At 40.5% G+C, this 13740-nt stretch overlaps 1 protein-coding gene across 1 annotated transcript in view; it reads left to right on the top strand.

Annotated features, from left to right (window-relative positions):
* The window catches only part of LOC117702805 (uncharacterized), a 33142-nt gene extending 21190 nt beyond the window's left edge, over positions 1 to 11952 (top strand). Inside the window, exons 6-8 of the mRNA XM_076928212.1 lie at positions 8757 to 8929; positions 10556 to 10634; positions 11896 to 11952. Of these exons, the coding sequence (XP_076784327.1) occupies positions 8757 to 8929; positions 10556 to 10634; positions 11896 to 11952 (309 nt within the window). The remainder of the gene's footprint in view (positions 1 to 8756; positions 8930 to 10555; positions 10635 to 11895) is intronic.
* The last annotated feature ends 1788 nt before the right edge of the window (positions 11953 to 13740 follow it).

Genomic DNA, 13740 nt, shown 5'->3' with positions numbered 1-13740 from the left:
CCAATCTGGAACCTCTGCTCAAATATTTCTACTCCTAGGAAGATGAACATCTTCTTGATGTACAGCAATAATTTTGTAACACATTGTATAATATAATATACACCATATAACATAGACTATAATTTCTAGCATCCTAAGTATTCTTCATGCTTTGTCCTGCTTACCCATAGCTCCCCTCCTGTTTTTCTGACACATACTGCACACAGCAGCACTGACTTGGATATGATATTTCTTCCTTGGCTGTGAAATGGCTGCTGAACCTAATGAATTACAGCTTTGTTCATTCCCAAGTAGGCACTTTTTACATTAGTTGCAAATCGTGAAGTTTCTTAGGTTCTTGGCTTGAAGTATGATAGTAGCTCTTACTGTCCCCACACAGGTATGTCTAATAATGTCTTGGTCCTGACCTATAACATTGAGAAATGAATAATGGCAGTTAAACAGTTGCAGCAGTAGAATTCTCTGAAATGCTATTTCACAGAAAGTTTTACAGTTACACTTTTCAGATGATCCCTCTGAAACTCTAATATGTCATCATTTATCAAAGGCGTTTTAAGAGTGGAACAGAAATTCCAAGTTCTGTCTGTGACACTGGGTTTAACTTAATTGTGGATGATGCACTTCATATCCTGGACACATCCTTCATGCCACACACAATGGACAGCAAGTATGTAGAAGAGTCCACAGTATGTCATGCTCCATAAGTTTAGGAGCACCCATCTTGAAAGAGAGCATAACCTCCTCTGTTATACACTTTATTAGCACACCACATCACCCCAACTTAGACCATTTACACACATCCTTGTGCTTCAGATTAACCACATACTACTGATCATTATTCTCTCCAGTGGGATTCATGACTGCATGGTACATAATTTGTAGTGTCCTTAGGTTCTGTTTTTCCAACAAGATTCAGCAATATTGATTAATCTGAGAAGTTGAATTTGTCTTTCACATTGATATTTTGGCCATCTGAGGCTCATGTATGAATCTCATCAGCTGCAGGTACAACACTGGTTGAAAGCTCAGGTCATTCTCCCTGAAGGTCATGTTTGTTGTTGTTAACCAGTTGTACAGTCACATGATTCACAAGTGAATCCCATATATGATTCCTTTATTCTTAGCTGGATCTCATCAGAATTTCTGGGTCTGGGAGGCACCATCTTTGCCCTCAATGTAGTACATCATGCTAGTTCTGGATACTTTTGGAATGGTGCCAGCTGTGCACATGCCTTTAAGCTGATTTCACATTATCTCACAATACTCAACATAGTCCTTGAGTGTCAGGGAGTTACCTGAAATTTCCCAGCCAAATAATTGTTTGTTCCTACAGGGTTTATCATTGAATACACTTTATTGACCTAAGGGATGCTTTTTGATAATTTATTGATAATTTATTGATAATATATTTCTTCTGGCATAATATATAAAACATTTGCTAGCTGCTCTGTGAGGAAAGATTATATCTTCAGCAGGGTATTCCTGTAAATATGTTGACCATTGTGTGATTTTTCAGCCAATACTTTCATGCCTGTGTGCTAATTCAAGATCCAAAATTTCCATGGGATTACCTTCTGTCCAAAGAGGTCAAATGTGAGTCTGATGTACTCTCTAAATACTTTCCAGGACCAGTCAATGCCAATGACTCTAGTTTTAGCATCCTAGTAACGGGTAAATAGAAACAGGCAGCCATTAGCTGTAAATGATAGAGCTGTTGACTGGGGTAGCTTCAGATACTAATGGGGTCTGCTGCCAAAGGCAACCAGTGATTAAACATGTTACTCAACAGACTTTTTTCCTGAGGTCAGAAAATCTAATTTACTGGTAATAACACCCTGTGACCAGTACATAATCTATGATGTTTTTTAACTCCTTGGGGCAAGTGAAAAAAGGAAATAGAGAAAATTCACATATACACACAAATACACACGCATGCACACGCACACACACACTGAATGAATGAGTGAATGAATGAATGAAGCAAAGGGCAGAATCTAATAAGTTTATACATGCAATTATACATGCATGGATACACATGCACACACACACACACACACACACACACACACATGTATACAGACCTACAGATAGACATGTCTATATTCACACACTGAAACATTAGAGCAAAGCTCCAAAAGCAGGTTCCAAGTATTCCACACATATATACATATATCAGTAACCACAACTGGTGGAGAGTAGGAACAATGTTCCAATCGCCTTTAACACAACCTTTACATGGACACACATAGTCTATGGATGGAAGACACAGTTCTCCAGCCACACCACACCATGCTTTATTCTTTCATCCATCATTTATATATCCCAGCAAACTCTTTCAAGCAGTATACAATTAAATGTGAATATGTTTCAGTTTCCTTGCAATAAATGATTATGATAAAAAACAATGTGTTAATACATCATTAGCATTAAAGGGAATAACATTATGTATTAAGGTTAAAAAAACAAAGCTATTCTTATAAACCCACGTACATCCATAACCAAGCATCTTATTATAGATTCACAAAATGTAAGTAAGAACAGTAAGTTTCTCAGCTCATTTCCCTTGCTGGAAGGTAGGAATTGGCATTTATAAAAAAAGACGTAATTGTTTTATTATTTATCTTTAAAGTAATCTTGTAAAATTCTTAAAAGAATCACAAATATAAACATTTATATAATAATCAGTCATATCTACCTTAAATCCTCAAAATGCATATCTACTCATTAGCAATTCTTAGTAAACCATATCAGGAAGCTGAAGTCAAAATAAGGGTATAAGTAATCAATTAACCCCCTTCCACCCTCAGTGAGGGTCCTGTAAGCCAGTGCTACCATGGTTTTGTTCTCTGAACACAGAAAGGTCCAGAGCTTTAACTAATAAAAGTATGGCTTTGTGATCTTCATAGTGTTCCCTAAGGTTTTTTACATTAGAGCCAGTAGTAAAAAACATGGCTACAGACCTTCAGTAAAGACTTTACTGTTCCAAATGTTTTTTAAGTGTGGTGATCATTGTTGACAATCTACATTTTCTTTAGGGTGGGGACTGAATCATGATGTGCTCCACCAGCAATGTCTGATAGAAATCAAGCATTAATATTGTGAATGCCAGAGATACTATCAGGTGGGGTACAGGAAATACCCCTAATGTTTACAAATAACTCATAGATTAAGAGGGAATGTAAGGGCAGGAAGCAGAGCAGTGCTTCATAACAGCATACTCTCCTCAGGATACAGAGTCTTCATGGCCATGCCACACCAATCCTACCCCTGTGGCTGTGGTAACCCATGGGCTGCATTCCATAAGTTTTAAGTCTTTTGTCCTTCCTCCTGCATGGTTCTTGGCAAGTCACTTCACACAAGCTGTGAACCTGGAGAATCTCCAGTTGTTTGCCTTTGGAAGAGCAAATGACTAATACAACGAGAGAGGAACTGTCCTCACCTCTAACCTACATTATCTTCAGCAACACTTGTGAATAATATAATAATAATAATATAATAATATGGGAACCACTTCAACACAGATCAGAAGAGATAATATGATGCTAGTGGTGTTTACTCTGTCAGGGTAGCATCATGATAGCATCACAGTATACCATGCTGGATTATCCACAACATATGCACAGCTGAGAACCATGCAAATGATAAGAAACCCCAAAAGTTCAAAAATACAGGGGACCTAATTGGTTTTACCCCTCCTCCCAGCCTGAGCTCTTAAGTTCATTTGGAAGACATTGAAGGGATGCTGCAGTTCTACTGCCAAGTCTTTTGAGTAGGTGACTAACTCCTTCAGCTTCAGCAAGAACTACAGGCATTCCTTAAGTCTTTCCTGCTCTTGTTCAATAGATAATTGTGATTTGGTGGAGGGTTATAAGCATTTGTGTGTTTTTGTGTGCACACACATACATGTGCACAGATACATACACACTCGTGAACATACACAAGTACATGTGTGAACACATGCAAGCACACTGTCACCTGTTTAGTTTCCCAATTAATGCAAATGCAAGTGGCAATAACCTGTACTACTGTAGAAAAGAAAGTTAACTTTTGTCGGATGGAGAAAGAACATAGTGTGTAGAGGAGATAAAGAACTCTGGCAAAGTGCACAGACAAGGTGACGCTTGGAAGTCCTTGTCCTTGTAGCAAAGCCCACTTAGTAAGTTCTCCAGGCTGTATAGAAAAGGCTTGGTTCCCCAGAAAGACCCAGCCCCTTGCTCTCACCCACTGCTTCCCTGTTGCTTCAAGATAAACATTTTTCTCCAAAACGAGCTCTCTTAACCATAGAATGCTTTACTTAATGCACAAAGCAATGATGTCAGGAAACTAGAAAATCTTCATACAAAATCTTTAATTCCTATGAGGTGATTGTATCAGGGATTTGATTGGCTAACAGAAGGCTGATGATCTCATGGCCAAATGATGTATGATTTCATACTACAATATATTCCATGGAAGGGCTGGACCACACTGTACATTTTCATTCTTTGACTGATGAACATTTAGATAGACTCAGTTTGGGGCTGCTCTAAGGAATACTGCTAAAACACAAATGTCCCCTAGTTTTTCTGTGGACAGCCAATTCTCATTCTGGAATCACTGGGTAACCCAGAGACTGCAGTTCAACTTTCTGAAGAATGGTACATGACTTCTGGCAGGGCTCTATCATGCACTGCCAACAGCAATATCTGAAGGGTCCTCATCTCCCCCAAATTTCCAGGAAGTCAATTTTAACACAGTGTGAACAAGGTTGGGATAAAAGCAGCTACTGATTGCTGCAGAAACAGAGCTGTAGTGTATCATGAGCATAAGTGGGCTGCACTGCACTGAGACAGACCTGTTCTCACACCTCACCATGGCTGTGGGAATTCTGCTTCTGTTGGAAGCAGCTGCAAGCACACTGCTTTTCAGAATGTCTCAAAGAACAAAATTCAGGCCAAGTTCCACAACCAAGGATAACTGAGCCAGTGTTAGGCAAAGGTGGAAAGAAAATGCTAGCTAGCATTGAGGATGAGAAGAAAACAGGCTGTAGGGGAGAAACAGTAAACCCCTGACCTTCCAGTGAGCTGTTATCATTCACCCTGGACAGAGAAGGGACACAACTGCCCAGCCAGCCTTTCTGTCTCCCTGGCACCTTGATTTGCCACAGCAGCCTACTAACTTTCATGTACCCCATTCCTTTGGTTTCCACCAAATGATTTTATTGTGGATGAATAGTTTTTTGCCTCTATAAACTCCTGAGAACTTTTATATTTACAACTACAGACTTTTTGCTCCTTTGTTCCAAGGTGGACATGCAAAAAGTTGGGAGGCTTCATGCAATGTTCGATGGATACAGAGTGGTAAGAACCTGAGCGACCATAGCACTTTCTCATCTAAGTTGGGTGCAATCTTTGCTAAAGATGTTCCTTCCATGACCAAGTGACCATACACACATATGCAGGAAAACACAAACATGTTTATGAGAACTCAGATACAAACACAGACAAATAGACAACCAGGCAGCCAGCCAGACACACATACACACACATTCATACATACAAGCAACCACACCCACAAAAGCCCATACAGGAAACTACCCTTCACATATGCTCAGCATGAGTACACAGATGTTCAATCATACCTGGGTAAGCACATATATATGAATGTATGTGTGCTCATAAACACAGACAGTATTGTACAAAGATCTACACACATGGCCATATGTGCACATGCAGATATACACATACATTTACAAACATACAGACACACATACTGAGAGGCTCACATCCATACTCATACGCCCACATGAATACATAAAATCACACCACAAATAGAAGCACAAACAACACACACACATACAAAAAAACAGTTGCACGCACACACAGAAAGGCAGAAACACAGGCAAACACACACACACACACACAAATGCACACACACACTTCCCTTCATTACTCAGAGAGGCAAAAGAGAAGACTGGTTTCTTTCAGCAATCTTTCAGCTTCAGGAAGAGTTACTGGGTTTTCCATGCTGTCTACAAGGTTCTTAGATTCAGCCAGGCTCTCCTGCCCTGGCTTACAAATTATTTCCCCCTTCAAAACTTTTTGATCCTGAGATATGTAATTCTAAATGGAAGTTACAATCTCTGCACAGCAAAGCTGGACCATGCAACAGCAATCATTCATGAACATCTCCTAACAAAACCTCTAGCTAACTTCAAGTTGATCCATCATAGTCTGCTCACAAAACCTGCCACAGATGAGTTTGATTTGAACAGAAGGAAAGAAATGTGACCCACAGTCATTATCGAGAAACTTTGAATGGATTGCATTGTAAAAAAAATATGAAAAGAGCACCCAGGTCAGTCAGTAGGTGGCTAGGAAGTCCAAAAACAGTGATCAAATTCTACTACAAAATCCTGTAATCAACAACACTGGAAAATATGGATGGGATGGACCTAAACCACACAAAGATCCAACCAAGAAAGAGAACTTCAGACCAATTTCACTTATGAATATCCATGCAAACATATTCAATAAAATTCTTGCAAGCCAAATCCAAAAACTCATCAAAACAACTTGATCCATAAAGATCAATAGGCTTCATACCAGAGATGCAGGGATGGTTCAATATATGGAAATCCATCAATATAATCCTCTTTAAACAAACTCAAAGAATAAAAATCACATGATCATTTCATTAGATGCTGAGAAAGCATGTGACAAAGCCAAAACTCCTTCATGATAAAAGTCTTGGAAAAATCAGGAATCAAGGCCCATACCTAAACCGACTAAAAGCACTATACAGCAAACCAGTAGCCAACATTAAACTACATGAAGAGAACCTTGAAGCAATACCACTAAAATCAGAGACTTGACAAAGCTGCCCTCTCTCCCTACCTATTCAATATAATACACAAGTCCTGAACAGAACACCACTGGTAATGCACTAAGATCAAGAATTGAAAAATGAGACCTCATAAAATTGCAAAACTTCTGTAAGCCAAAGGACACTGTTAATAGGAAAAAAAATGCAACCAATTGATGGGGAAAATATCTTTGCTAACTCTACATTTGAAAAGATGGCTAATATCCAATAAATACAAAGAACTCAAGAAGCTAGAATCAAGAAACAAATAACCATATTAATAAATGGGGTACAGAGTTAAACAAAGAATTCTCAATTGAAGAATACCAGCTGACTGAGAACCACAAAAGAATGTCAAATGTCCTTAGTCCTCAGGTAATTGCTAATCAAAACAACCCTCAGATTCCACCTCAAACCCAAAATGGCTAAGATCAAAAACTAAGGTGATAGCAGATGCTGGCAAGGATGTAGAGAAAGAGGAACACTCCTCCATTTTTGGTGAGTTTATAAGCTACTACAACAACCCTGGAAATCAGAGTGGCAGTTCCTCAGAAAATTGGACATAGTAATACCTGAGGATCCATCTTTACCACTACTGGGCATATACCAAAAAGATGCTCCAACACAGAAGAAGGACACAGGATCCACTGTGTTCATAGCAGCCTTATTTATAAAATCCAGAATCTGGAAAGAACCCAGATGCCCTTCAAAGAGGAATGGATAATGAAAATGTGGTACATTGATAGAATGAAGTACTACTCAGCTATTAAAAACAATGACTTCATGAAATTCTTAGGCAAATGGATGGAACTAGAAAATGTCATCCTGAGAGATGTAACCCAATCACAAATATCACATGTGGTATTCACTCACTGATCAATGGATATTATCACCAATGCTCAGAACACCCAAGATATAATTCGAATACCAGATGAAGCTCAAGAAGAAGGAAAACCAAAATGTGGATATTTTGGTCCTTCTTAGAAGAGGGAACAAAATAGTCATGAAGGAGAGACAGAGAAATATTGTAGAGTGGAGACTGAAGAAAAGGCCATCCAGGAACTGCCCCACCTGAGGATTCATCCCACATACAGTTCCCCACCCAGACACTATTGTTGATGCCAAGAACACTTTCTGACAGGAGTCTGATATAGCTGTCTCCTGAGAGGATCTGCCAGAGCCTGATAAATACAGAGGAGGATACTTGCAGCCAACTATTGCACTGAGAATGGGGTCACAAATGGAGGTGTTAGGGAAAGTACTCTGGGAGCTGAAGGGGTTTGCAGCCCCATTGGAGAGGCAAAAATATGAACCAACCAGAAGCCATAGCTCCCAGACACTAAACCACAAACCTGTGAACACATGGAGGGAGCAATGACTCCATCTTCATATGTAGCAGAGGATGGCCTTGTGGAACACCAATGGGAGCAGAGGCCCTTGGTCCTGTGAATGCTCAATGCCCCAGTGGAGAAGAATCACAGGATGGTAAGTAGAAACGAGTGGTTGGGTGGGTGGAGTGGACACACACTTAAAAGCAAAGGGTTGGGAAAATGGTATAGGGGGTATTCAGAGGGGAATCCAGGAAAAAGGATAGCATGTGAAATGTAAATAAAGTATCAAATTAAAAAAAAAAAAAGAAGAGAAGACATCATTGATGTCTGTTACAGAAACTTGTGGCACAGACTCATGGAAACTTCTTAAAGAACTATTCTGTTCTGTGAGGTCCACTGTGAGATCACTTGAATGTCAGCTACCTCCATCTGTTCCCCATCTATTCTCTGCTGTTCCTTGCCCAGCATTATAAGTTTACTATGGAGCAAGAGAACCCAGTTCAAAGTAGCAAGGGTATGGCATATACCAGGCTGGGGTAGTCCAGGATACAGCCTGAATTCATGTAATTCTTGAATCCTTAGTTCATAGAGAAATTTTCACCTTGGTCCAAACCCTATGACAGGCTGAATATTAAATTCAGGATGCTTCATTTACAACATGAGAAGACAACGATGAACATGCAGAAAATGACCAGCAGGATGTGTGATGCCATAGAGAATTGCAAGAAGCTGATTGAAGAGAACAATTCCTACAGGTGAGTCACTGACACAGTTGAGACCACACCACTAGGCAGGGGATGTTCTGCCCTTCTAAGACTTTAAACAAATGTCAGGGCTCTGATTCTATACTGTCTGCCTTTAACAGGAGGATCTGCCTCTAGGCAAGGGTCTTGGATTTGTACCCTTTGAACTCAGTTGTCCTAGGTTTGAACAGTGTCTCAAACAATCCAATCATTATTCTTCCCAACTCAGGATTATGTAGATAGAAAAGATTTGCACCACGATGGGAATATTAATCAAACCTCAACCTCTAGAGCTCAGACAGGAAATGTATAGTTCTGGGATCCATGAGACACATGGAAAGTTTGCATATATTTGAAACTCCTATCCACTCTCAGAGGGGAGTTGTCCTCTAACTGCTGATGGTTTTCTAATACCACAGACATATAAGCACCCATGTGGATGATGGTCTCTTCCTTGAAGTACTTTGAGCCTTGTGGAATGTGGCTGGTCTCTGGATTTGACAGGCTTTTATTTGGTGTCCACGAGTAAACTGTGGCCCCTAGTCTGCAGCTGTCTGTGGATCAGGGCCCTTGCAAGGAGGATAGTACTTGGAGGAGTTCTGGGCAAATTGAAGTTGGCAGGAAATTGTGGTTTTCGGTTGTTTGTTCAGCAGCAGGCACTGCCGTCTCCTGAGTGAGTGTACTCAGCTGAAGCACAAAGTAAAGATGTAGTGGAATAAGAACAGAAAGCTACTGGGGGAGCAGACTGAACAGCAAGTGTGCTGTGAGGAAACAGTGCAGCTCTGTGCGGAGGCCAACAAGAAGATCTATGATCTTCTGCCAAGCAGCAGCAGGTAGGGGGTGACATCAGGGTCCGATTGCCCTCATGTCTAACCATAAACATGGACAAACCCATGTATCTGTCCACAGACTTATCCTGCTACTCACCTATGTCTCATTTAATTCTTCATTTAATCATTTACATTCTATGCAAGTAGCCTCTTTCATGACGTTTGGTAAGCAAATGCTACTGCTCTGCATGAATCTGCAGTTCATGAGGGAGATAGACTAATCACACTTCAAGCACCTACATGCCACTAAGTTACAGGAATGCCATGCGATATATTCTCTTTACAGTAGCATGTATCTTACAAGGAGGAAATAAAGGGCCATTGCTCACTTGCTTTATGGGAATCTCAGGCAGGAAGCAATTTTAAAGGTTGAGAGACAAGGGAAAATGCCAAATGAATAGTTCTAATTATTGTCTTTGGGGGTCTTTGGTTCTTTTTCCTTTTCCTTGTATCCCAAGATGGTCAGTCACTTCTACACTATGTAGGTCTAGGGACACAATGACAGAGCCTGAATAGCAGCTTGTCAGTCATGTTTTTTGTGAGTGCTGCTGGAGAGTTCATTCCTGGCTCTTGCATTCTGAAGCTGGCTGTGTGAATTAGAGTTTAGTGAATTAGAGTTTACTCTTTTATAATAGAAAAGACTGTGAAGTGGTCTAGACTGTGTACAGCCCTTAAAGAAAAATGTTGCTTTTACATAGATGAAGACAGGGATGGTTAAAGAGAACATGAGGGACAAAGATGAGGTCTGGTACAAGAATTGGTTTTCAACCCCTCCATGACTGTTAACTGTATTTCTTTTCATTTTAAGACCAGTAGTTGGGATACTTTTACTTGTTCCTTTTGGTTTCTGGGCCTTACATAGGCTGACTAACCTTGCGAAACAACAGGTAGATAATTTGATAGCAAAACCCGTACATTATCATAAGTTAGCTATGGAAGACCATGAGACACAGGACGAGGTTGTTGCACTATCCAGGGTATTCTCTACTCAACCTAAAAGAGGGGACTCCCACCTCTAGAAAAGGCAGAGAGGGGCCACCCAGAACCCCCTCTGGCCGGTGATCTAAACTCTTGCATAGCTTTTGAGGCTAAGCACTGCAAGGGAATATAAATAAAAATTAAAATATATTTTTGGGTTCCCTGAGGGACAAGCCTGATTGCATAAGGTTTAATGTCAAAAGTATCCCTTCTCCAGGAAAAAGACATCGGGATGGGTCTGGCCCTCATGCCTCATTGGACATTGACAGGAGGATCAGAGCCATTACAGGGTCCTCATTAATTAGTGGAGGTCAGGCCTCTATCCCTGCCTTTGCAACATTGGAATTGCCATGGTCTTTCTATACTTGGAGAAGGGAGGAGATTTCAGGGGCAGCCTTGCTTATACACTGAAGGCCTAAAATCAGCCATAGGTCTAAGTCAGCCTGCTAACACAAAGTCCTGGTTTCTGTGGACAAACACTGAACAGATGGCTATAAGATCTTGTAAACAAGTAGTCCTGGTGGAAATTTACCAGCCTAGATAGTCATATACATTATGGATAGGTATAACTCGTGCCTCCCGTGTCGCCCCATGCCCATGGAAGAGAAACAGGAGAGACAGTATTCGGGTAGTTACTGCAAAACGAGGACTTTACTTCTTGTCACGGTAAAGCGGAAAGATGGAAAGAGCAGGAAGGGGCACCACTTAGATACACCCTAGTGTGATGTATTCACTTCTGATTGGCTGTTCGCTCACCACCCAATATTATGCCTTGGGATTGGCAGTGACTTTGGCGTGCTTTCTGCCTTTGCAGCTGCGCAGTTAATTGTTTACTTCTGGAGAAGACATGAGGCCAGCGCCATCTTGGAATGGTGGATTATACCACCGTGAACAGCGGCTTCCTACAGATAGGTAGACTTGTTATATAGTACCAACTTAGATAAGGACAAGTGAATATAGAGGGTCATAGTTGCCTGTTCCCTGAACCTTTACCCAGCTGATACCCTGTACTCCCCCTGAAAAACTACAGTCCTGTGTCTTCCCCTTTCCCACATTCTGCCTTTATGTGTTTATAACCACTGTGTGTAAAAAAGTAAAAATTAGGATTTGATCAGACTAGAGGAATATCTTCCTTTGCATTTGGCTGTTTTCTCCCATTCTCTCTTTCAGGTTATCTCCTGGACCCTGTTTACTGCCCTGCAGGACAAGCCACAGAACAAGAAGTAGGGGTCCACAGTCTCCCCACAAATAATACTAGAGAAGCTATAAATATAGTGGTATCCTTTCTTTTTTCATTAATATCTCTTTTACATTTCAATACTTTCCCTTGGGCAGATTTATATACTGCACACCTTTGCTGATTATAGTATCTCTTCAGTGAGCATAGATTTCCTGGGAGATGGATTCTCTGGGAATTCACAGATTGAGGGTTTCACAAGAGAAACACAGGCAGGTTCCTGCACTCCAGATATAATAGCAGCCTTCACTTGAATGGTGGCTAGGTTTTCTAGAAGGCCGCTATACAGTGCTCTATTCACACATTGCTACACAGTTATTTTTCAATTCATTATATATGGACTATTGAAGAAGTGTGTCATTTTAGTTTAACTCTAGCACAGTGTGTAGTTCACAGTTCACTTTCAAGCCATTTATTAAAATTGAGAAAAACTTCCAGGCCCAGGTGCTCTCTGGCCCTTCATTTTTGGGAATACAGGGGATGACCTCAGCTCAAAGTCATACTGGATTGTCCTGATGAATATACCTGGTGTTTGCTGGATAGCTGACATGGCAGGTCTTCACCAGGCCTTTGTCTCTTCCTCCCATTGGTCTGAAATACTTCAACAGAAGCTCAAACAGGGCCCAGAACAGGTCAAGGTCTCCCTCAGACACAACTCCTCACCAGCAGCACTGAGTGTGCAAAGCAAGTGAACCACCATTGCATCTCATCCCTATAACCATGGCAATCCTAGGCTGCATTTTCTTCCTTTCTTTGGGTTCCTATATGTTACAAGGCCTTTATTTTTGTCTAGACTATGGCCCAGCAAGAGTGCATGTATGGAAGGCTTCAAAGAAGTGCTGGGGGACATGAAGATCTGCTGGTCATCCAGGAGGAACCTCAAAATGTAAATTTTCACTTGTCCTCATGAGTCATCAACAATAATTTCAGAGAGATCAGTCAAGCAAATTTTAAAGACTTTGAGGTATTGTCTGTAACATGACTCATGCTTTGCCTTGGAAGAAATTGCTCAACAGCAAACCCCCACCCCAATGGGGCACACCTACATTCATCTTGAAGAGATTGTTACCATTGCTGACTGCCTTTGTACTATATTTCCAAGGCCAGCAACAGGCTATAGGTTAGTGCAGCAAATTCTACAGCAAGGGAATGCTGCTTAGCTTAATTATTGTGTTTTGATTTTGGTTAGAGTTTTGATTGCCTTGAGTATATGGTTTTCTTTCTTCTCCTTTGAAGTTTGTCATTTATTATTTTTTGTTACTGTAATTTGCTGTTTTGCTAAGGCTGTATAATGTATACTTTGACTCCTCCACTTTAAGCTGGTATTGAATAAAATTAATATATTTTAATGAATAAAAAGGCAATCTCTAATTTTTATCTCATAATAATCGTCTGTATTCATGTGTGGTTCACAGTCTTGTAACAGTAGAAGTATCAGGTAGGAATGGACATCTTCAAATGTAAAGTGGCTTAGGCTTTGTTATTAGTTCCCAACCAGTCAGAGCTACACAAAGAATTGTGCTTATGATGTGGATAGTGTGACACACTTTTTGGATCCCAAATTCCTGCTGAAAACCACATCCATGCTGTATCTTTGTGGTCATAAATTCAGCTATGTTAAAATGTACTACTCCTTGGATGCTCATGATGAATATACAGAGGAGAAACACAAGAGTGTTTCTCTAATACATCCCAAGAAATAAAATTATTCACTAAGGGATTATCAAAGAAATTAGTAACCACAGAGCTGTATGCCTCTTGTTTCCTTGAAAGGTAGC

Source organism: Arvicanthis niloticus, chromosome 2 (genome assembly GCF_011762505.2).
Source record: "Arvicanthis niloticus isolate mArvNil1 chromosome 2, mArvNil1.pat.X, whole genome shotgun sequence".
Lineage (NCBI taxonomy): Eukaryota > Metazoa > Chordata > Mammalia > Rodentia > Muridae > Arvicanthis > Arvicanthis niloticus.
This window is presented reverse-complemented; position numbering and strand designations above follow the sequence as displayed.